This window comes from Hemitrygon akajei, chromosome 30 (assembly GCF_048418815.1).
Source record: "Hemitrygon akajei chromosome 30, sHemAka1.3, whole genome shotgun sequence".
Lineage (NCBI taxonomy): Eukaryota > Metazoa > Chordata > Chondrichthyes > Myliobatiformes > Dasyatidae > Hemitrygon > Hemitrygon akajei.
The window spans coordinates 22,672,511-22,698,485 of record NC_133153.1 but is presented as its reverse complement, the minus strand read 5'-3'; the positions used below and the strand labels follow the sequence as shown (position 1 = coordinate 22,698,485).

The 25,975-nt window shown below is 41.9% G+C and overlaps 1 protein-coding gene across 1 annotated transcript in view; it reads left to right on the top strand.

The window, feature by feature from the left end:
- The first annotated feature begins 4,423 nt into the window (after window positions 1-4,423).
- LOC140718863 (NAD(P) transhydrogenase, mitochondrial-like) overlaps window positions 4,424-25,975 on the top strand; it is a 71,339-nt gene continuing 49,787 nt past the window's right edge. Inside the window, exons 1-3 of the mRNA XM_073033104.1 lie at window positions 4,424-4,676; window positions 8,190-8,368; window positions 24,136-24,365. Of these exons, the coding sequence (XP_072889205.1) occupies window positions 8,230-8,368; window positions 24,136-24,365 (369 nt within the window). The 5' untranslated portion in view covers window positions 4,424-4,676; window positions 8,190-8,229. The remainder of the gene's footprint in view (window positions 4,677-8,189; window positions 8,369-24,135; window positions 24,366-25,975) is intronic.

Below are 25,975 nucleotides of genomic sequence, written 5' to 3'. Positions count from 1 at the left end.
AAAGATTGGAGCTGAGAGGGAAATGGATCAGCCATGATGAAATGACGAAGCAGACTCAATAAGCCAAATGGCCTAATTCTGCTCCTATATCTTAAGGTCTTATGTATGCCAATGCCTGTGTAAAGCTGGTCAGATCATTTTGATCACCAAAATTACAATACTATGCCATGCAACACAATACAAACATTGTAACCTGGACTGAACATGTTCTTTTAAAAACAAGGTATTATTTCTAATGTAAGCTTTTCTGTATATATTACAATATAAAGTCTGTGAACCCACTTTTTTTTTTACAGTATTTTAAGATGCTGTGTTCTGACATACATGATTGCAGTTTTATAGTGTCCAGATTCAAGAGGAATTTCAGCAATCGATTCATAAACAAGTCACCTTAACATTTTATCTAGAAATCTATTGGAGCATAAACCTAAAACCTGTTCATGGCCAAAAATTCATTCTGCATCTAATCTGACATGACCTAAGAGTATTTGCAAGAGATCAGGAAAGTAAAGTTTGCAATGTTGCACAGAAACTCCGTGGCCACTTTATTAGGTATCTCCAATGGCCACTGAGTGAACGTTGGTGCTCTTCCGTGGCTGTAGCCCCACAGAACTGCCGCTCTCTGTATGTTCTTTGTCGCACCATTCTCTGTAAAATCTAGAGACTATTGAGCATGAGAATCCCAGGCGATCATCAGACCACACCGCATGGCACCTACAATCATTCCACGGTCAAAGTCACTTAGATCACATTTCTTCCCCATTCTGAAGTTTTCTCTGAGCAACAACTGAACCTCTTGAATACTTTTTATGCACAGAATTGATGCCACATGATTAGCTGTTTAGATGTTTGCATTAATGAGCACAATTAGAGGTGGCCACTGAGCGTACTTGCTCGAGTCGAGTCACGAGCCTCCATTAGTCAGAGTTGACCATGGATATTGTGTCCTAGCTGTCTAGTTACACAAGTCCGGGCAGTATGATATGGAGAGTAAGCTGTTGCCCACGTAGCAAGATCCCCCTCTCCATGCATCTAGTGAACCCAAAGGAATGGCAGAGACCAATACAGTTTGGTACCAGAAGCGTCGCAGGAGTTGCCAGTCAGCATCAAACGATGTAGGACTGCCTTAGGGACTTCAGCTTCAGATTTCTCCCTCAGGGTTTACTCCCGAACCCTAGCCACACGGCAGTGGAGGCTTGAGATCAAAGTTTTCCTTCTCCTATATGAGTTGCCAACCACGGCTGATGAGTCCCATCTGCCTAAAACAACCGGTAACCTGCCTTTGCCCCTTCTTTTGTCAATAGAAATGGTTCCACTGGGCTTAGTAGCTAAGCCACATACGAAGGCCAAGAGTTGGACTTGGTTGTTAGAGGCTATTTGAGTCAGATGCCATTGGGAGCATTTAATAGGTAGAGTGACCTTGTCCCTATTACCACCCCGGGCTATAACAAGCTTAAGGAACCACCATAGGTGAATACAGTGTAAATTAAAAAAGTAATTCAATGATTTTAACAGTTCCATTTAGTATCAGAGAAATGTATAAAATATCTTGCATGTGTACATGCTACTGAACAAGAACTGAGGACACATATGATATCATTCATTAAACCACTCTGATCTGAATAATGTATGAAGCCGGCTCAAAAATACATGGCCTGCCGGGACCCATATTAATCACATCCAATCAGAACTTCGCAGGTCCTTTAATCAGGCCCCAATTTTATCAATGATCTATGGTCAACTTTATGAAATATTTAATAAACGAGTAGCAGATCACATATTCCCAATAAAGGTATGAGGGAGGAAGAAATAAGTTATGCTGACAGGAAAGGTTAAAGTATAGCAACAGAAACTACACATAGCTCTTGAACTCCTGCATTAACTTGGCTGAATGGCCTATTCTGCTCTAGAGCATAGAGCACTCCAGCACAATAACAGGCCTTCTGGCTCACTATGTCTGAACTAAACAAAATGTCATTCTAACTAATCTGCTTGCAAATGTCTCCCCCTCCCATCTTCCTGTACTCCCCACTTTGGTCTTTTACCTCTTCTCATCTGCCTCTCACTTCTCCCTGGGTCCTCTCCTCCTTCTCTTTCTCCTATAGAACTCTCTCTTCTCCTGACAGATTCCTTCTTCTCCAGCCGTTAACCCTTCCCACCCATCTGGCTTCCACTATCACCTTCCAGCTAGCCTCCTTCTCCTCCCCCCACCTTTTTATTCTGGTGTTCTCCCCCTTCCTTTCCAGTCCTGAAGAAAGGTCTCAGCCCAAAACTTCAACTGTTTATCCATTTCCATAGATGCTGCCTGACCTAAGTTCCTCCAACATTTTGTGTGTAGTGCTCGCAAATGGTCTGTATCCCCCTACACCCCTGCCTGTTCACAGATCTGTCTAAATGCACATTAAACATTGCTATTATATCTGTTTCTACTAACACTCTTGCCAGTCCTACCATTCTGTGTAAGAAACTTACCTCTCCTTTCAACTTTCCCCCTCCCACCCTCTAGACTTTGAGATTTAATGGGTCGAGGGAGCTTGTCCCTATTACCATCCCTGGCTATAACAAGCTCAAGGAACCACCAGAGGTGAGTACAATGTAAATTAAGAAAGGGGCATAGTTTTGAGGTGCTTAGAAATAGGTACCGAGGGGACGTCAGGGGTAAGTTTTGCACACAGAGAGTGGTGGGTGTGTGGAATGCATTGCCAGCGGTGGTGGTGGAAGTGGATACGATAGGGTCTTTTAAGAGCCTCTTAGATAGGTACATGGAACTTAGAAAAATAGAGGGGTTTGTGCGAGGGAAATCTTAGGCAGTTTCTAGAGTAGGTTACATGGTTGGCACAACATTGAGGGCCGAGGGGCCTGTAATGTGCTGTAGATTTCTATTTTCTGTGTATTTTTACCCTGGAAAAAAAGACATCTATGCCTCTCATAACTTTACATACTTCTATCAGGTTGCCTCTCACCCTGACATTCCAGCAAAAACAATTTAAGTTTGTCCAATCTTTAAAGCTAAACCTTATAACTAATACAGTGCAATTCAGGCACCATCCTTGTGACCCTTCTTTCTGCACTCTCTCCAAAGCCTCAACGTCCTTTCAGTATTGTGACGATCAGAATCACACACAATCTCTTACTATCTTTCCTTTCGGTTGGGTCTCGGCCCGAAACGTCGACATCGCTTCTCCCTATAGATGCTGCCTGGCCTGCTGTGTTCCACCAGCATTTTGTGTGTGTTGTTGTTTGAATTTCCAGCACCTGCAGATTTCTTCGTGTTTGCAGTACTCCAAGTGTGGCCGAACCAAAGTTTTACACAGCTGCTATGTGATTTCCTAACGTTTATATTCAATGCCCAACTGATGAAGGCAAGTATGTTGTCCCCTTCTTTACCACCCTATCCACTTGCATTGCCACTTTCAGTGAACTATGGACTTGCAGCCCTAGATCCCTCTGCACTAATGCCCCAATGGGTCCTGCCATTTACTGTACATCTTCCTCTTACCTTTAAAATGCAACACCTCACCTGATGGAACAGCATTTGCCATTTCTCCACCCAAGTTTCTAACTGATCTACAGCATTGTGCAAAATTCTTAGGCACGTATATATAGATTGGGTACCTAAGACGTTTGCAGATTGTAAATCTGCCAGGAGCAAAGAAAATTGGGAATGGCAAGGGTGGGATGCAGTGAGAGGGATGTGGGACAGGTGGCAGAGGAGTGCTTGGGGGAGGGGGGGGTACCACGGATGCAGACGCACCCAGCCCTGAGATGACAGGTGAGGTCTTTTGATTCTAAACAACTGGTTTATTAATTATCACAGAATGTCTCTCTGGTGTTTCCTGCACCCTCCCCTCTCCCTGCCCCTTCCCACTCTCAGTCCACAGGAGACCCAGATCAGAATCAGGTTTATTATTACCTGCGTCATGAAATTTGTGTTTTTTTTATGGCAGCAGTACAGCACAATACATAAAATTACTATAGTACTGTGCAAAAATCTTACACTCCCTCACTGTATGTAAGTGCCTAAGACTAAGGTTGGTGGTGGTAGGAGTGCAGTGTGTTAGTGCAAACACTAATACTGGGTGCAATGACAGGATTAGTGCGTGAATGCCTACTCTTAGTCCAGGTGGTGCAGTGAGTGTGTTAGGGTGGACTCTGATTCTGGGTGCAATGCTGGTGGGGTTTTAGTACAGACATTATTCCAGGAGTAGAGGAATTGTAGAGGAGTAGTAGAACTGTTCCCATAGACACTCGTCCCAGTTTGGTGAATGTTGGGCGGGTGTTTGGGGTTGGTGAAGACACTGGCTCTGGGTGTTTGGGGTTCGTGCAGACTCTGGTCCAAATTACGTAGCGCATATTAGTGCAGACACAGGTCCCGGCTGGTGCACTGGGAGGTTTAGTAAAGGTGGGGTGTATGCAGTGGGCGCCCAGTACTCACACCAGCAGCAGAACAGCTCGGCTGGAATCGAGTTTCGAACCCCGCTTCCTGGCGCCAGAATCACATGAGGGTTATTTTTGGAAAGTAAAGCGGGCGACCGGCGTCTGACGTGAGTGAAGGTCACAGGCTTTGCGGCAGGAAACAGCCTCCCTCTTCCTTCGCTCCCCCTCCGTGTCCCGGCTCGCTGCAGGACCGGGACCCGCCGGTCGGCTCTGCTCGGTGCGCCCGCTCCTGGACTCAGGTCGGTGCCGTGACGGAGAAGGGGGGTGGCTGTGGCCGGGGCGGAGGGGGACTAAGTTGGGCTGTTAGTGTGTGGGCGGACGGGGGTAGGCTCGGCTCCCGGTGTCAACCAATGGGCCCGGTCGGCGGCATCGATCCCAAAGGCAGCCTGAAGGTTATTCAGGAGTTTTACCCTGTGGCACAGTTGCCGCCACTGTATTTGCCCTAACACACAGGAGTTTGCTTTGTTTGGCTCTCCATTCTGTTTGCGATGCAACATTGTTCAGCTTTGGCCTATGCTTCATTTCAAAGCGGCCCCCTTCATTCTTTCATTCATTTTTGTATTACACTGGCCTCTTCAGCGAACACTACCTCTCCAAGAGGGGACACTGCAGATCAAAATGTTTGTTTTGACACGTAGACCAAAAATTTGCACTTCTGGTTTTTTTTCTACATTTACCCTTCTCTCTGTCCTTCCAGCTTGCGTTACCATTTGGTCACCTTGGAGTCTGTCACTAGCGTTGGGTGCTGAGATAAGGTTCTCCCTTCCAAAAGCTCATGAACAATACCTGAATTGTGCAGCGTTCTTCTGCAATATAAAACTGTTTCAAAAGCAAACTTCATCATTTACTGCATGAAACCACTTTTTTCATGTTCTACAGATAAAGCAATTTGCCATAAAGTGTAGTTTGGAATTGATGCAGTTAAAATGGATTGGAAAAAAAAAACAATATGCTGGGAAGAAGGATTGTTTAAAAATAATTATTCCCTTGTTCTGTATTTCTTAATCCACGGCCCGGATAGATGTTGTTATTTTTGGTGATGGTCAAAGAAAGAAATTGTCTTTAAACTGCAGGTAGACATGACATAGTCCAAAACTTGCACTGGGTTGTGATGAAAGGTCATCAGACTGAAGTGTCACCTATTTCACCGCCTAAGCTGTCTGATTTGCTGAGTATCTGCAGCATTTTCTTTACTTAAGTTTTCCAGAATCTGCTGCTGTCTCCTACATTTTAATTACACATGGTAAGAGGATTGAAAATATTCAAGTTAGTTCACCTCTGTGCAGGCATTGTGTTTTTGTGTGGCAGCAAAGTTTTTGAATTGATCACAATGTTTGTATTGAAATGAATAATTATTTAACACTATGCACAATGTCAGCAATTCAAAACTTGCCCTTTAAGAACTCTCACTTTCAATTTGCCTCAAGTGCTTAAAATTAATGTTTTCCAAGAAGTTTAAAAAAACGGAATTCTTCATCCATCACATTGAGCTTTCAAGGAACTTGAATGAAGCTGCTCAAGTTCATATCGTACAAAATCTCTATAGCTGTCAGCTTTTTTTTTCAAATTTGTCAGCATTCAAACACTGGTCCCAGAGATGAAAGAACCATACCCTGTTCTGCACACTTGGCAAATTCCATACCGCATAATCATTTATATTTTTCACATTGTGGCAGCACAGCTGGTAGAGCAACTGCCTCACAATGCTAGGGACCCGAGTTCAATTCTGACTTCAGATACCATTGGCGCACTTTTGCACCTCTTGCCTGTAACTGCATAGGTTTCTAACAGGTGCTCTGGTTTCATGCTACGTTTCAAAGATGTAAGAGTTGGTGAGTTATTTGGTCACTGCATATTGCCCCTTGTAGATAGATAAGTGGTTGAATCTGGGTGGGGGGGGGGAGTTTGTGAATAAAAAAAATGGGATTAATGTAGCATTATTCTGAGATTGAGTCTAATATAGTCTGAGATACTGAAGTGCTGGTTTGTGAGCTGTAGTTTGATAGACTTTGGATCAATGGACTCTTTGGTGCTTCTGCTGTTTGCATGGCGGGGGGGGGCGATTTCGGTGCTTCTGCTGTGGGAGTGGAGCGGGCGATGCTTTTCGCTGCTGCTTGTACAAAGGGAGAGGCTTTGAAGTTTCCATCATTCTATGGGGCTCTTTTGTTTCATGGATATCTGTAAAGAAGACAAATTTCAGGTTGTTTACTGTGCAGATACTCTGATATTAAATGTACTTTGAAACTTAGTATAAATGGGTAGTCAGCATGGACTCAATGGGCCAAAGGTCAGTTTCTGTGCAGCATCTCTTCACGACTTGTTATATGAAGCACTTTATGAATGTATGCTATTTATTTATTGGCCTGTCTGTAGATGTGTCCAAAGAATTTTAGATCATTTTCTTAAACCATTTGGTGCATTAATATTTCTATAGCAAATTGAAGGTATATTCACAGGCCACATTCTTAGTCTTTTTTTAAATATTCAATCACTGATAAACTTTAATCCATAGAATAAACTTCAGGATATAAGTATTACTATCTTGTAAAATCCCTACTGCCTTGTATAATCAACTAACAAGCTAACAAAAATTATAGATATTTATCTATCCAAGTGGCAGCAGTATTATTTTCTAGATGAAATTATTGCTGCATTGTTAGAAGTATGGGAGAGATACAGGAAAGCAACTTCAAATTAAGGGCAATGTGGCCAGTGCAGAAATTGGACATTGTGGTGCAAATGACAGCATAAAAGAGGTGTGAAGCATTATTATAGGTGCAATCTGAAAAATTTTGATTTTATTGCCAGTTTTACATGTATTTGGAAATAATATCAACAAAAGGCACCAGCTATCTGTATTAAAAATACATTGGAAGTTTGCTTCAGAAATATAGAGAGATAAGTTCACTTTGTTAGCAAATGAAATATAGTCAGATCATTAAACCATAATTTTTATTGTATGTCCAGGGTCCATTCACTTGCTCTTCATTAGAACTCTTATCTTCCAAATTCACTTGTCTCAGCATGTCATTTATTACTTATTTTTTGCAGAGTCAGCCTTGCAATTGATCAGGGTAAATTTTCCCTTCTTTTAAACCGAGTGTTGGGTACTAATTTATTGCATTTGGATCAGAATCACTCTTATGAGCACTTCAGTCATGTTTTTGCATGTGTGGATAAACTCAATAATGACTTCATTGACAGATTCTGCAACATCAGAGCGAAACACAGCTGGAAGGATACGTGGATCCTGTGGTCCCATTGAAAATAGCATTAACATGTTCATTCTGTAAATCTTTTAATTGAGGAGAAGAATAGCCAAGACTTGATGCAAGCCATGACTGTAAAATTTGTCAGCATTCCTTTTGCTCATATTAGCTAAAATAAGCAATTTTACATGTAATCAAATGGTGCTTTAACAGGTTTATTACAGGGTGTGCAATGCAATGTCATACCTATTTATTGTACACATAATGCTGGAGAAACTCAGCAGATCAGGCAGTATCTATGGAAATTAATAAGGCAGTCGACGTTTTGGGACAAGACCCTTCTCGGCCTGAAGTGTTGACTGACTTATTCATTTCCATTGATGCTGCCTGATTTGCTGAGTTCCTCCAGCATTTTGCAGGTGTTGCTCTGGATTTCCACATCTGCAGACTTTCTCATGTTTGTGATTACTTATTTGTGGTTAACTTTTAAGGAAAAGCTGTCTCTTCTCTTACAACTATTTTTTTTCTGCAATACGTCTTCAGGGTGGCTTGAAGTAACACCGTCCCTGGCTCACAGTTCATCATGGCGAATTTATTCCGTGGTGCGATGTGCTGCTCTTTACCATTACTGCAGAACGGACCAGCTGTAACTGTTAAGCGTGCAGCGTGTAAACGTTACTTTAAGACTTACCGAGTGTTGTGGAACCAGCAAGCAGTTAAAGGTAAAGATGTTTTTACTTTCAACTCCGCGAGGGGAAGCTGGGGCCCAGTTTATGTGAATTCACGAGTCCACTGGAGGCTGTGGGCCGAAGATGGCCTGTCCTGGGTTTGGAGGACTTTGTGTGTGTGTGGGGTGGGATGCTGGAATGGGTTTTGTGTTGCTGTTGCTTTGCTGCTTGGTATGTTTTGTTGTGTTCTGTGTTGCTCTGCTGAACACTGTGGGGTTGCTACGTTGCCAGTGGAATGTGTGGTGACACTTGCGGGCTGCCCCCAGCACATCCTTGGGTGTGTTGGTTGCAAACGCAAATGACACATTTCACTGTAGGTTGCCATGTGCACGCAATGAATCTGAATCTGCACTTGTACTTGTAATTTATCTCGCTTTTAGAATAGGTGGGTTGCTTACAAGCATGTGAATGCTCTTACATCAAAGCCTTGATTGCTTGTAGTCCAGTAAGCACTGCGGTGTCTGTCCAAATTCCAGTCAGTACTGTTTGTTCATGTTCTGAAAATCATAGAGCTCTGTATCTGCCAAACTATTTCAGGTGGATAGTCCGAAGGTTAAAGAGAAGGGTAATCATATTCAGTTGCTGCAACACTAACTTAACTGGGAACTGAGCTTTACTTTGAAGTTGTTTTCCAAGGGCGAATAAAATATAATCCATATTTTAGAAAAAGCTAAATAAAGGTTACTTCAGTTTAGCTCTAGTAAACTTGCTTACCACCTTCGGGTTGCTTTTATTTAGCAAAAGAATCAGAATTAGGTTTAATATCCCTGGCATCGTATGTCATGAAATTTGTTAACTTTTAATTTTTATATATATATATATATATATAATGTGTAGTGTAAAAAATAGTGAGGTAGTGTTCATGGGTTTAATGTCCATTCAGAAATCAGATGGCAGAGGGGAAGAAGCTGTCACTAAATTGTTGAGTGTGTGCCTTCAGGCCTCTGTACCTCCTTCCTGTTGGTCGCATTGAGAAGAGAGCATGTCCTGGGACAAGTTGTACTAGTTAAGCTAACTGTAGAGGCACTGGCATTAACTGCTCAGTCTTTCCCAGCCCTGTATTAGGCAGGGATCCCAGCAGCTGTTTACATTAATTGGCACTTGAGTCAGCACCCTGTCCATAAAGTAATGATATGTGAAACCAGCATCTGAGGCTGAGCAGTAAATGGGGAGTGCTGAGTACTACACATGAAGCTCATAGTATTAGAATCAGAATCTGAATTAGGTTTATTATCACCAGCATGTGATGTGAAATTTGTTAACTTAGCAGTTCAATACAATACATAATATAGGAGAGAAAAAATAAAATAAAAGTAATAAATAAATTACAGTATACATATATTGAATGGATTAAAATGTGTAAAAAGACAAATACTGTATATTAAAAAAAAAGTGAGGTAGTGTCCGAGGGTTCAATGTTCATTTAGGAATCGGATGGCAGAGGGGAAGAAGCTGTTCCTAAATCACTGAGTGTGTGCCTTCAGGCTTCTGTATCTCCTTCCTGATGGTAACAGTGAGAAAAGGGCATGCGTTGGGTGCTGGAGGTCCTTAATAATGGACGCTGCCTTTCTGAGACACCACTCCCTGAAGGTGTCCTGGGTACTTTGTAGGCTAGTGCTCAAGATGGAGCTGACTAGACTTATAATCCTCTGCAGCTCCTTTCGGTCTTGTCCAGTAGCCCCTCTGACCCAGGCAGTGATACAGCCTCTCAGAATGCTCTCTGTGGTTTGAAGTTTTTGAGTATATTTGTTGACATGCCAAATCTCTTCAAACTCCTAATGAAGTAGAGCCGCTGTCTTGCCTTCTTTATAACTACATTGATATGTTGGCACCAGGTTAGATCCTCAGAGATCTTGACACCCAGGAAACTTGAAACTGCTCACCCTCTCCACTTCTGATTCCTCTATGAGGCTTAGTATGTGCTCCTTCGTCTTACCCTTCCTGAAATCCACAATCAACTCTTTCGCCTACTCATGTTGAATGCCAGGTTGTTGCTGCAGCATCATTCCGCTAGTTAGCATATCTCACTCACTACGCCCTCTTGTCACCACCTGAGATTCTACCAACAATGGTTGTATCATCAGGAAATTTATAGATGGTATTTGAGCTATGCCTAGCCACACAGTCATTTGTATATAGAGAGTAGAGCAGTGGGCTAAGCACACTGTGCTTCAGTATCTAGAGTCACTTTCAAATTACACAAGACTGAGATGCAGCTTAGTTAATTGCTGCCTATCCTATTCAGGTTATGGAAGAAAGACAAAGTCAAGCTCTGAAAGTTTACAACATGTAAGGATCCTTCCCCCACTAATGTCTATGTTAGCTTTTTGCTGGAGTCATTTTTTTCCTCAACTAATTCTTTAGAATTTGGACATTTATGGTATCTAAAGATCATGCTTGGTTTACCTGAGCCAATGTTGAAGGATCTAATTTATGCCCTTCACCCTGAAACTACTGCCTTTAGTATTAAATCACTTGTCCTTTCTAAAATGATAGTTGATGGCATCATGATCCTGTGCTAAGATATTTCTCCCGTTCCTTTTGTTTCATCTTGGTGACAATTTGAAGTAAGCATTATTTCAATTTGGGCTGTGGTTGCAGAATGATGTTAGGAAGTCCCAATGAAACCACCCCCCTCCTCCCATGATAATCCTTAAAATATCAATTGTGACCAAGAAATGCTTGGCCATGGCTGGGTCTGGGGAGAGAGGTGGCCCACAAGAATAGACTAATAACTGGAGCTTGAGGTCAAGTAGAATAAATAGCTGCTGGAGGACAGTGGGTTTCTGTGCTCACAGTCCAATGGATGGGTAAGGAGTGATTGAGTATGATGGTTAAGAGTAGCAAGAATAAGCATGGTATCCGACTTGCGGGATTCTAAAACAGTAAAACTCCAATCATCTGTCATCGGATCACCCTAATACCTTCACATCTTGCTCACCAGGCGAGTTTGCTATGCTCCCTTTCAACTTGCTGGAGTACCAGTTCCCTTTCATCTTACTGGGGTCAGTGAGAAATTTGTTATAACACTGCCTAACATACTTTTTCAAAAACAAACAAGTATATTCCATTTAAAAGTCAGTTAAATTTGTTAAATTTCGAGTGTGCAGGTTTATCATAGATTTACTTTATCAGTATTGAGACCCCCTACCTGAAGGGATCTTCTCTTTGTCGGTGGTTTATTCTATTCTGTTTAGCATGATCTGATGCCGTCTGACAGCCTTGGCATGTTACTATTGAGAATGGAATTTGAACTTGTAACTATCTAGTTGGAAGCCCAATAATAAAAGATCAGTGTAGTATAATGCAATATAAAATACTCAATCCATTTTGAAAGACAATTAGCTTTTATAATTTTATGCTACAGGGCTAGTCAGACAGAAGTTGAAAGTTCAACTCTCATTATGGTAATTGATAAAATAACTGGGTTGCCATATGATGATCATGTTACACAGGGTCACCCAGGATTTACCCATCAGCTGCCATGGATTGTTGGGCATGGTGGTGGTTTAAGGCTGCCAGATTACAGTGATCTAGTCATCTGGAGGCCTAAATTAACAGCACCAAGAATGAAAGCTTACATTACATTGTGCAGATTGAGAGTTTAAATTTAGGTTTAGAAAATACACTTTCGTAGAAGGTCAGCAGGAATTGAAAAGCTGCACGGTCACAAAGAGTCACTGACGCCCGCTTTTCAGGGGACCTCTTATAATGCACTTGGCCCAATGTGACCTTAGCATTCACTGTGTGTGCAACTCCGTGTAATGGAGTAGAGTAGTGAATCAAGGAAGTGTTTCACCACTTTCTGAAGGGCAAGACATTGTCCTTGACACTGGTGTCCAGAGAATAAAGAACATAATTTTGGGGGCAGCAACAGAAGCACAAACATCCACATGGGAACCTGTCAGCTTTATCCATTCCAAAATGGATGTGATCATAATTTCTGTACTTCCAAGTGTTTTATTTACAGAGTGATGTTTTTATAAATAAATATCACCTAGTACTTCAAAAGGGGATGATCAGACAATAATTGGATGCTAATTTAGAAAGAAGGGATGACAAGTGGAAGCAAAAATGTCATCAAAGAAATTTATTTCACTGAGAGATGTGTAGGGAGGCACTTCCAGAGTGTGACAGCTAGAAGCTTGAGTGGATGAGGAGTGTCAGTGGTGAGGTGAATGAGGAGAGAATGTAGAAAGCATCAGAATCGGTCGTATTTGTGAGGTGCTTGAGGGTGAGCCTGTGTAGGGCCAAGCTTGCAAATAGCTGGTCAGATTGCAATGGTGTCATCTCTATTCCAGTCGAGGCAATATGCAGTCTCTTCATAACCTTTGAGGATATGATTCTAACTGATCTGGTATGATTTGCTACCATTGTATTTGCTCTCTTAGGCGGCTTAGAATAAAATCTCTTTGACCAAGCATATGTTGCTCTTTAAGCAGCTCTTTAATGGAGGGGAAAAAAGATAGACAGGTTTAGGGAATCAGTTCCTGAGCTTAGAATATTAACAGGTCAATTAATGCAGCAAATTGGATTGGAAGCAGTCAGGAGGCACGCAGTACAGTATTATTTCTCCGAAACGAAAGCATCACTAACAGATGGAGGATGTCTGAGCACTTAAATGTAGTTCAATGAACCAGGACCCCTCTGTTAATTATAGGGGTCCATGGCATAAAAAAAGGTTGGGAACCCCTGATCTAAGACAATGTAATCTGATTATAAACAGGAGAAATAAAGTTTTCTGGTATTATACTGTGTTAATTTTTTTTAAGTGCTTGGGTCTCCATTGTGTTAATTTTCTGTGTGCAAGTGGGAGCAAAGCTGATCCAGTTTTTCAGAACTTTGTTCCCTGCTCCAGGGAACTCGGAAAGTAGCACATCATTTAGGACAGCTAATGTCAACTCAGGGTCAGCATGTAGAAACATAGAAAACCTACAGCACAATACAGGCCCTTCGGCCCACAAAGTTGTGTTGAACATGTCCCTACCTTGGAAATTACTAGGCTTACCCATAGCCCTCTATTTTTCTAAGCTGTATGTACCTACAAAAGTCTTTTAAAAGACCCTATCATATCCGTCTCCACCACCGTTGCTGGCAGCCCATTCCACACACTCTGCGTTTTTAAAAAAACTTACCCCTGACATTTCCTCCGTGCCTACTCCACAGCACCTTAAACCTGTGTCCTCTTGTGGCAAACACCTCAGCCCTGAGGAAAAAGCCTCTGACTATCCACAATCACTTTAAGGTGCCAGCAACCACCAGTCGGGGTTTGATTCCCGTCACTGTCTGTAAGGAGTTCACCCCTTGAGCAGCTGGGTTTCCTCTGGGTCCCATATTCCAAAGATGTACGGTTGGGGTTAGTGAGTTTGGGCATATCACGTTGATGCTGGAAGAGTGGCCACACTTGCAGGCTGACCCCAGCACAATCCTTTGTGTGTGTTGGTCGTTGATGTAAATGACACATTTCACTGTAGCTTTTGATGTACATGTGACAAATAAAGCTAATCTAATCATCGTGTCAAATGGGTAAGCTAAGGTCTGGAGTCCTGTCAGAAATTAGACCGTTTTCAATGGATCAGCAGGCCAGCCTGTTGTGTTTAGGTTTTCCTGATGTGTGCTGGCTGTCAATAAATACTGAAGTTTAAGTTTCTATTCTCTGGAACCAGGAGGAGATATAGCATGACTGACATTTATTGTATCTCGCTAATGCCATTGCAAAGTGGCAGTATCCCATTACAGTCTTGCTCATGGAAGATATTCTCACATATTGTTGGTTAGGTACTTCCTTTCTTTTCAAATCTTTTTATTAATTTTTAAGAAAAACATAAGAAAAATATAAGTACAAAACATTTGAGAGTACATAATGGATTAATTAACAATCAAATATGTATTAAGGTTAGGTACTTCCATGACCCAACTGGAGCAACAGTGGTGTTAATGCAGGTTGGGATAGTGTGTGTTGGTTAGAGGGAAACTGGATTAATTGCATCCCCTCATACTTACAGCCTTTGTCCTTTTTGTTGAGGGGGTTTGGGAAGTGTTATTGATACTTGCTTCATTTCCTTCAATGTTTTCCCTTTGACCTCTGACCAAATCGTTCTTTAACATCCTTGTCTCCCTGAATTTCAAGCTCTCTCTATGATGCTGAGCTTTTTTTTCCCCACTATTGGATCAATCCTCTGTTTCTTTTCTCCCTGGAGCTCCTGTTCTTGCCTTCTGTCAAGGGCTGAGTTCTTGCTCCTTTGCAAGTGAATCTCCAACCTGTGGCAGGTAGTGGTGGCATAGTGGTTTGGTTAGCAGTTTCTCTCACTTACCTCAAACAACTCCCGAGTGGTCCTGGAGTCACAAAGTTTAGAGCAGCTGAGGCCAGCAGGTTTCGTTCAACCCTCACTGCCCTACTGAAGAACCTTAATGAACCAGATAGGTTTTCACAGTGCTCTGGTAGCTTTGAGGAAAAGAAAAAAAATCCTAGATGTTTAATTTTTTGAATTTAAATTGCCTAGCTTCTAGTTTGCGATTTTAAACTTGCCTCTGGATCAATGATCTGGGATTCCAGCTGCCAGTCTAATGACTTCAAAATTACAGTGACTTCATTACTCCATTAATGGTGTTGAGGTTGAGAGCTTCAAGTTCTTAGTTGTGAACATTACCACCCTGTCCTCATTCAAATGTGTTGATACCACAGCCAAGGAAGCTCACCAACACTTTTAATTCCTCAGGAGGCTAAAGAAGTTTGGCATATCCCCATCAATCCTTCACCAATTGTTATTGATACGTAATGACTTGGGTCAGCAGCTGCTCTGCATTTGACCGCAAGAAACTACAAAGCATTGTGGACACATCTCTGCAAGTCACGAGAACCAGCCTTCCCTCCATTGACTCTGTCTATATTTCTCACTGCCTCAGTAAAGCAACCAGAATAATCAAAGAACCCACCCATCATGGGCATTCTCTTTTCTCCCCTCTTCCATTGGACAGAAAATACCCAAGTCTGAAAGTATATACCACCAAGCTCAAGGACGCTTCTATGCATTGTTACCAGACTCTTGAACGGACCTCTTGTATGATAAGACCTTGCTATGATCTTGTATGTTATTGTTTACCTGCACTACACTTTTCAGTAACTTTTACACTTCATTCTGCTTTTTACTGTTTTACCTTATTCTGTCTCAATGCACTGTGTAATGATTACGAACAGTATGCAAGAGAACCTGTTCACTGTAACTTGGTACATGTGACAATAGTACACCAATATCATTTCTGGTCCTGCAACCCTCTAGCCTAATGAGCACAAGTAGCTGGCCAAATCAGCCATTAGTCTGGTTCGACAGCAGGTAATGTGTCAGCCAACATGAGGGACAAACATACTTGAGTTCATCTGCACCAGCCAATCTATTACAAATCCTGCTGTCAGTAAATATCATTGGTAGAAGCTGGTGCTTGTTGAGACAAAATCTCACTTTCATACTTCCATTAGTGTTGGAAATATCACTGTGTTAAATGGGAAAGATTTAGAACAGATCTGGCTATTCAGACCAGATCTGTGAATGCTACGGACAGTCAATAACAGCAGCAGTGTACGTCAGCACCATCTGTTTCTTCATGCGGTATTGTCAAGCCAAGGGTACGGAGGAGTGTAGTAGGGCATAGCCAGCAGTGGGCTCAGGCACTCTACGAAGTGCTGCCAAGTAGCAAAGCTGCAGTAGATGGGAATGACAGTTCTGGAATTCCACCACATTTATTTGCGAATAGGAATGGGGATTTGAACAGTGGGTAGTAGTGGGAAGGAAGAGGTCCCCAAGAACATCCTGATCTTCATTTATGGTGAGCCCAACATGTAAATATGAAAGCAAGACCTGTTCAAATGAAGCACTGAGTGGAGTGGCACGGTAGCTGCTGCTTCACTCTTCCAACAATTCAAATTCAATCCTGTCCTCTGGTGTTACCTCTGTGGAGTCTCCCTGACATTGCATGGGTTTCCTGCGAGTGCTCCGGCTTCCTTCCTCATCCCAACAGCATGTAGGTTGTGAGTTTACCAGTCACTGTAAATTACCTGTAGTGTATAGGTAAGTGATGGAATCTGGGGAGAGTTGAGGTGAGTGTGAGGAGAATAAAATGGAACTCGTGTGAATGGATGTTTCACAGTTGAAGTGGTCTTGGTGGATCAAAGGACATGCACCAAATACTGGAATTCCGTGTGCATGCGCGCGCGGACAAAGGGTGGTCACACCAAATATTGATTTGATTTAGCTTTTTACTGTTTACTGCTCTTTACATAATGTTTGATACTTAGAAATTTTTTCAAACATTATTTTTGAAACCATCTTCACCTTATAATTTTTTTTTTTAAGATATGCCCAAAACTTTTGTACAGCACAGTATATCCCATTCACCAGACACAGGGCAGATTGAATCCAGCAAGTCAATCTCCATTCAGGTTGTACTGAATCAAAGGAGCTGTGTTGGGTGATGTCATCGGTAGGCTACGAAGTAGCTTTTCCTCACAAATGGGCTTTCTCGTGCCTGGTTTGTGTTTCACCAGGGCTGTTAGTCTCCAGATTTCATCATAGCTTTGGAACAAGTGCAGACCAGAACTGAATTTCAGGGCAAGTTGGAGGTAACTGTCCTCAACAAGAAGACCAGCATTTGGTTAAGTGTGCTGTCAAAAGTGCCCAGGGAGGACAAAGATCAGTGGAGTTGTACTTTATCCAGTGTCAAATTGTTGTGGTTATTGGAACTCAATCATTTCAGCCCTAGGACTTCACTTGGAGTGGTGTTCTAGGGTCTAGTCTCTTCTATCTGATTTGTCAATGACCTTATTTCCATTGTAAAGTCAGAAGTGGGAATGTTCACAGGTGATTGCATTATGCAGCTACTCACCATGTAACACAATCCCTACCTGTAACAGTGAACCCGTGATAACATTCAGACATAGGCTTGCAGTGGTAAGTAGTAGAGTGCGACCAGGCAGCCAGGTAAGAGATTGCTTGACCATGTTCCCTTGGCAGTCAGTGGAATTAGCATGGGCGAGGGTCCACTTGCAACATCTTGTGGGTCACCTTGGAACAGATGCTCAATTGACCCAACCATATAAACACTGTAGGAACAAGAAAGGAGCGGAAGCTGTTGGGATGACTCACTTCCTAACACGCAAGATGCTTTCCACCAAATAAAAGGCAAAAGTCAGGATAGTGATAAAATATCACTTGTCCAGATGAGTGCAGTTCCAACTGCACTCAGTTCAACATTGTCCCGGAAAAGCAGCCTGTCTAGTTGGGACCTGAAGCGTTTATTCTCTCCACTCATTCTAAGCATTGAGTTAGTAACTTCTTCAGAAGGACGACAGCAATTTACTAAGGTGACCAAGGTACTAGAAGTTTAGCATTTGTTTTACATAAAAATCTTCTGAAATTCAAAGTAAATTTTATTATCAAAGTACAAATATGTCACCATATTCAACCTCGAGATTCATTTTCATGTGGGCATTCTCAACAAATCTGTAGAATAGTATCCATAACAGGATCAATGAGAGATCAACCAGAGTGCAGAAGACACCAAACCCTGCAAATGCAAATATAAATAAACATCAAAAAGTAACGAGATGATGAGATAAAGAGTCCTTGAAGTGAAGTCATTGGTTGAGAGAACATTTCAGTGATGGGATAAGTGAAGTTGAGTGTAGCTATCCCCTTTTTTATTCAAGAGTCTGATGGTTGTAGGGTAGTAACTGTTCTTGGACCTGGCAGTGTTATTCCTGAGGCTCTTGTACTGTCTACCTGATGGCAGTAGTGAGATGAGAGCATGACTCGAGTGGTGGGGATCTCTGCTGATGGATGCTGCTTTCCTGTGACAGCATTTCATGTAGATGTGCTCAATGGTTGTGAGGCCTTTACTGCGATGTACTGGGCTGAATCAACTACTTTTGGTAGGATTTTCCCTTCAATAGCATTGGTGTTTCCATACCAGGCTGTGACACAGCCAGTCAATACTCTCTCCACTACACAGCCATAGAAGTTTGTCAGAGTTTTAGATGATATGTTGAAGCTCTGCAAACTCCTAAGGAAGCAGAGGCACTGCTATGCTTCCTCACAATTGCACTTGTTTGCTGTCTTGTGGATCTCTGGTTTCCCTCTCCTGAAGTCTTTTATCAGTTCATTGATCTTGCTGACGTTGAGTGAGAGGTTGTTGTTATGACAACCACCTAGCCAAATATGATTTTGGCTTTATAACCGTGGTGGTATCAGCAAACTTGGATATGGCATTGGAGCTGTGCTTAGCCCCAGAGTTTTAGGTGTAAAGCGAGTGGGGCAGGGAGAGAGCATTAGGATTGAGCAGCAAATGCTATGATGAAGAATGAACGCATAAAACAAAAATTGGAGGCTGAATGCCAAACGTGATAATGGATCTGCCTCCTCCAGGACTCTGTCCCCGTCAGTGAATATTAAGCTGTCATCTCCCAAAGGATCAATGCCCTTTATTTCTTCCTGTGATCTGCTATTAACAGTTTCACACAGTTCTTCAACTTCTCATTGTGAAGTGTTGGCATTTTAATTTACTCCTTATTCCTCTGAAATTAGAGAATTCTTCTCTTGAGTCTGGTCCTGATGTAGTACATGCTGACCAGAGATGCTGTTAATATTTTGCTAGGGACTTCTAACCCATTGAGGCTGGAAGCCATTTGTGATTGCATGTAGTCTGTGTCCCCATCTCCTGCACCTCACCTTCCCTCAGTGCCAAGACTTTTTAATCATAAGGTGTTTAGCGGTAGGGTTATATTGCTGTTATGACACAGAGGTTTGGTGTCATTTTACCCAAGATTTTTTTCCTCAGTCTGGCCAGCAACTTCCTCAAGATCCAATAATGCACTTACTTAAAGCCATGCCTACCCCGTGGGAAGAAATTTTCCTTTGAATCTGTTTTCTCCCTGATTATTTCCAACCGAAGTGTATCCCCCTATTCTTCTACCTTATCTCACTTTAGCACTTCCAATTTTTTCTCATTAACTGCCTTTTCTCACCCGCACCAGCAAAATGACTTGGAGATCTTGGCCTTCTTCAGCAGCACCCCAGGCAGATTTCATTCTGAACTTCTGCGTCACCAAGGTAATGATCCCACATTAAATACTTTCCCTTTAACGCCACTCATGCCCTTCAAGTGAGAGACAGCCTTTAGAAATCCGCTGTCCATTGTAACCTTGTTTGTATTTTAGAACCTGAAACAGAATTAGGCCATTCGGTCCGTCGTGCAACTCCGTGATTCCATCATGGCTAATTTATTATCCCTCTCAACCCCATTCTTCTGACTTCTCGTTGTAACCTTTAACTCTTACTAATCAAGAACCTGTCAACCTCCACTTTAAATATACCCAATGACATGGCCTCCATAGATATCTGTGGCAATGAACTCCACAGATTCATCATCACCCTCTGGCTAAAGAAATACCTTGTCATCACTGTTTTAAAGGGACGTGTCCATTCTATCATGCCTCTCAATGTTCCATAGATTTCAATGAGATCCACCCTCCCCACCCCCATTCTTCTAAACTCCAGCAAGTACAGGTCAGGCTGAAATGCAGAGGGATGGGGCCCCATCTATCCAGCATCTTGTTCGCAAATGTGCAGGACCTGGACGACAAAATTGAGGACCTGAGGATAGGATTGCTGAATCAGAGGGAGATGAAGGACTGTTGAATTCTGTATCTGAGTGAAACTTGGATGTCTTCCAGCCTGCCAGATATAGCAGTGAAACTGGAAGTCTTCTTGATTTACCGAATGGACTGAACTGATGATTCAGAAAAGGCAAACGGTGGAGGTTTGTGTTTCACGATAAATTCTCGTGTACTCGGATGTAGCGGGCTTGTCGAACTTGTGTTCCCCCAACCTTGAACAACTAACGGTCAAATGCTGTCCATTCTATTTACCTGGAGGGTTCTCTTCCATAAACCTGGCCACGGTGTACATACCACCAGTGGTCAACTATAATGAAGTACTTGGGTTCTGCATGATGCCATCTCCAAACAAGAGACAGTCCATTCCAGTGCATTTGAAATCATGGTCAGTGAGTTCAAACAGGCTTGTTTGAAGAAAACTGCCCAAATACCATCAGCATATGACTTGTAGCACCGGAGATTGCAGCACACTAGACTACTGTTATACTAAGATAAGAAATGACAACCATTCCATGCCCAGACCACATTTCGGTAAATCGGATCGCTTGGCTGTTCTTCTAGCTGCATATAGGCAGAGAGGCTTCAAAGATTAGGCCAATAAAGAGGTAGTCACGGGAGGCAAAGGAGTGGCTACGGAATTGCTTCAAGGACTCATCTGTGGATCTGAGTGAATACACCATAGCTGTAACAGACTTTAATAAAATAGTTGTAGACAAGTGTGTCCCCACAAAAATCATTCAGAATTTTCCCCAGTCAGAATCCGTGGATAATCCATGAGATCTGCAGTCTGCTGAGAGCCAGATGAGAGGCATTCAAGTCTGCTGATCAAGAAAGTTGATCAAGGGATCCAGGTGCAATCTCAAGAAGGCCGTCTCATGGGTGAAGTGGCAATTCCGGACCGAACTTGAATTAAACGAAGGATGCCCGACAGTTGTGGCAGGGCTTAATTACTGTCACCTCTTATAAAGTTAAGTCAGGCAACATGGACAAGAGCAGGGCTTCACTTCCAGAAGAGCTCAATGCCTTCTGTGGTTGCTTTGGCTGTCAAAACATGGAAGAGCAATCAGAAACTCCCACATTCCTGCTGAACCTATGATTTCAGACTCAGAATCACAATCACAATCCGGTTTATTGTCACAGATAGACAGACAGACATGCTTTATTGATCCCGAGGGAAATTGGGTTTCATTACAGTCACACCAACCAAGATAAGTGTAGAGATATAGCAATATAAAACCATAAATAATTGAATAATAATAAGTAAATTATTCCAAGTGGAAATTAGTCCAAGACCAGCCTATTGGCTCAGGGTGTCTGACACTCCGAGGGCGGAGTTGTAAAGTTTGATGGCCACAGGCAGGAATGACTTCCTATGACGCTCAGTGTTGCATCTCAGTGGAATGAGTCTCTGGCTGAATGTACTCCTGTGTCTAACCAGTACATTATGGAGTGGATGGGAGACATTGTCCAAGATGACATGCAACTTGGACAGCATCCTGGACAGCTACCGGCATGTGTTGTGTAATTTGTTAACTTAGCAGCAGCAGTTCAATGCAATACATAGTATAGAAGAAGAAGAAAAAAATATAAAATAATAATAAGTAAATTAATTACAGTATATCTATATTGAATAGATTACAAATCATGCAAAAAACAAATAATATATATTTAAAAAGTGAGGTAGTGTTGACGGGTTCAATGTCCATTTAGGAATTGGATGTCAGAGGGGAAGAAGCTGTTCCTGTATCGCTGAGTGTGTGCCGTCAGGTTTCTGTACTTCCTCCCTGATGGTAACAGAGAATGGAGTATAGTCACTTGCCTTCTTTATAACTGCATCAATATGTTGGGACCAGATGAGGTCCTCAGAGATCTTGTCACCCAGGAACTTGAAACTGCTCACCCTCTCCACTTCTGATCCCTCTGAGGATTGGTATGTGTTCCTTTATCTTAACCTTCCTGACGTCCACAATCAGTTCTTTTGTCTTACTGGCATTGAGTGCCAGGTTGTTGCTGCGACACCACTCCACTAGTTGGTATATCTCGCTCCTGTACACCCTCTCGTCTCCATCTGCGATTCTACCAACATTGGTTATATCATCAGCAAATTTACAGGTGGTACTTGAGCTATGCCTAGCCAAACAGTAGTGGGAACAGAGAGAGTACAACAGTGGGCTAAGCACACACCCCTGAGATGCACCAGTGTTGATAGTCAGTGAGGTGGATATATTTTCACCAATCTGCACAGATGGTGATCTTCAGGTTGGGAAGTTGAGGATCCAATTGCAGAGGGAGGTACGGAGGCCCAGGTTCCATAACTTCTCAATCAGGACTGTGGGAATGATGGTATTAAATGCTTGAAGCCTTCAAGAGGGTGAATCCACGAGAAGCCACCAGCCCAGACTGGGTACCTGGCCGATTACTAAAGACCTGTGCTGATTAACCGGCTGGAGTGTTCAGTGAAATCTTTAACCTTTCACTTCGGCACTGTATGGTACCCACCTGCTTCAAATGTGCTTCAGTTATACGAGCGGTCAAGACTGTTGTCTCAATGACTATTGCCCACTAGCATTTACATCCACAATGATGAAGTGATGAACTATATCGACTCTTGCCTGAGAACCAACTTGGATCTGCTCCAATTTGCCTACCAGAGCAACAGGTCCACAGCAGATGCTTCATCATTGGCTCTTCACTCAACCCTGGAACACCTGGACATCACCATACTCTGTATTGACTCCAGCTCAGCATTCAAAACTATTATCTCCTCAAAACGAATCAATAAACTCCAAGACTTTGGCCTCAATGCCTTCTTTTGCAATTGGATCCTTGACTATTCTCACTTACAGACCCCAATCAGTTTGGATTAGCAACATCATCTCCTCCACAATATCCATCAGCATAGGTGCATACTTAGACCCCTGCTCTACTTGCTTAAACACTTGCGGCTGTGTGATTAAGCACAGCTCCAATGCCATATTCAAGTTAACTACGATGCCTCTGCCATAGGCTGAATCAGAGGTGGTGATGAATATAGGGGTCTCCCAACCATCCACTGGGGACATTTATTCAGAGCGCTGCGTACACAGGGCCTTTAGTATTATTAAGGATCCCCACCCATCCATCCAGCATCCTCTTTGACTTTCTACCATCAGGCAGGAGAATACGATGCATAAAAACAAGAACAGTCCGGATGAGACAGTTTCTTCCCCCGGGCCATTAAGCTTTTGAGCACCCTGCCACATCATATTTAAAGAGTCACTGGTTAATCTGTTCCATACCTTACAATATTTAGTATTAAAGCACTTTAGTTTGTTATTTATGTGTGATTTGTCTGTAGATTTTATCCTTACCATCATAAGTTATTGTGTGTTATATGTACCACTGAGCTTTACACCCTGGCTCAGAGAAACGTTGTCTCGTTTTTATATACATTATATGGTTGTATACATGTACGTAGTTAGATGACAATAAACTTGACTTGAAAAATCAGCATAGAGGAGGGAGATTGAAAGTCTGGCTGAGTGGTGCCTTAACAACAACCTCTTACTCAACGTCGACAACTTTGAACTTCTGAAATTTAATTATTTCAGAATCTGTAGTTTCTGTCCTATTTGTATCCTGTTAATATTATCACGTAAGTAGCTCAGATATCTCCCATCTGACCTGACTCCACTCTTGGAGCGTGGAGCCTGCTTATGTTTTCCTCTATCTCACGTTAATCTGATAAGATTTTATTGACCTGAGAGACCTGAAATGCTGTTTGTACCTTCCTAACCACACAAACATGAGCATTGATGCTGACTTTTTTTGTTGTAAATTTTGGTCTTTAATGTACAATTATGACTTTAATATCAACTTATAACTGATACCAAAGTTGTTGGTATTTGATTAACTTTAATGACTCAGAGAAGTTTAATCATAACTATCATTCATCTTTCAAAGTGCTGGGGAAACTATCAAGATGAGTTTCAGCTTGTTGATCTTCAATTGGAATGGAAATCACTTTGAGATTGATATCTTTGTAACATTTTATCACAATTAAATTTCAGCGTTCTAAAATATGACCAAAATATTTTCTGATTCTCTTTGATAGGTGTCCGTTACAAAGATTTGGTCGTTGGCGTTCCGAAGGAAATTTACAAGAATGAGAAAAGGGTAGCAGTGTCTCCTGCAGGTGTCCAAGCCCTTGTCAAGCAAGGTTTTACTGTGAATGTGGAGGCAACAGCTGGTGATGGTGCCAAATTCTCCGATGACCAATATAGAGAGGCTGGGGCCAGGATTAAAGATACAAAGTCTGTTTTTGGATCAGATATTGTCCTAAAGGTTTGTATTCCACCTATATTGAAAGGTAAACATACCTTAAATTATTTAGGTAATGCAAGAGGAGCTAGTAAGCTATGTTCTTTACTTTTTCATTACTCTCTCAGAAGCTTTAGTTTGATGTGTTTTTTTAACAAGATTTGAAAACTTGCTTAAAGGAGAACTTAATTTTGTTGAGCAGTTTAAGGTTTTAAAAGTTTACTTTTATACATTGTACCCCAGTTGATAACAAAGTATCTGTCCCTCTGTTGTGGAGATGCTTTCTTCTGACCAAAAGTGATGCAAGAAGTGAGGTAATTCCAAAGTAATAGGCTGAAGAAAAAAATCATGTCTTGTGATAAACGATAGTTCAGTTTTCCTCAGTGACACGTGTTGTAGAACAGCTAAAGTCTATCAGAAGCTTCATTGATCAGTTTCATTATCATCACTACCTCAAACCATCTGGATATAATTAAAGAGTTGTAAGCAGATAGCCCAGGTACCACCTTCTCTTCTGCTGATTAAGGGTGGTGAATCTGTGGAATTCAGTGCCACAGATGGCTTTGGAGGCCAAGTCATTGTGTATATTTAGAGCAGAGCTTGATGGGTTCTTATTTAATAAGGGCGGCAAAGATAATGCGGGAAAAGGCAGGAGGAAGGTGTTGAGAGGGATAATAAATCAGCCAGGATGGAACGGGGGAGCAGACTCAATGGGCTGAAGACCTAATCCTGCTCCTTGTGTCTTATGGTCTTATAAGGCGCTTTCCCACTGGCGTGGAATGGTCCACTAGGAGCGGCAGCTGAACATTCACCTGCAAAGAGTTTGTAGAGAGAAGGAGACAAATATTTTAGGAGTTTGCAAAAGTTACAAGATAGAAGTTGCATTATAGTTGAGGTAGATTTGAAAAGGATGCATTGAGATAAAAGCTATGTGTATTGAATGTGGCTCAGCCAGCAAAGTGGCATTCAGTAGGGAAGAATGAGAAATCTGATTTTATTAACTTGTGAACAGCTGCAATGAGATGAAAAAGAATTAAATTTATAGTATGTAAAATGTGTGTCACTGTAATATTTGAATAAATATGCCAAAGTACATTCCATTCACACAAGTACTTGTTACAGGGATAACTTGTGATTGTTTTTAATAAACTGCATGTACTTTTTCAATTGTGTTGTAAAATGAAAACAATTGCTTTGCATCAAAGCCAAAACCAGAATCCAAAAAGTTCTTATTGAATACTTTAGCAATATCTAGTTATTATAAAAAAAACTTGGCAAATTGTCTAAAGTGATAGTAATTATTGTTAATCAAGCAGTTCATTAAAATGTTTATGGATCTGGGACTGCATAAAATTATTAAAAGAGGAGGAAGCTTCTTGTATAAGGTAACATTAAAACAGGAGTTCCCATCTGTTTTTATGTCATGGACGCCAACCATTAACAGAGGGGTCCATGGACACCAGATTGGAACCCCTACTTTAGAAGTTCTACTCACCATCTTTAGAAGGACAAAATACGTTAGGCACCTTGTAGCAAGCAGGTTGTTTCCTGGCTACAATGGCCAATCAGTTAATTGCCTAAATGTCACAACACCACTCTACACCATGGGAACTTTTCAGGATTCTGCTTTACAG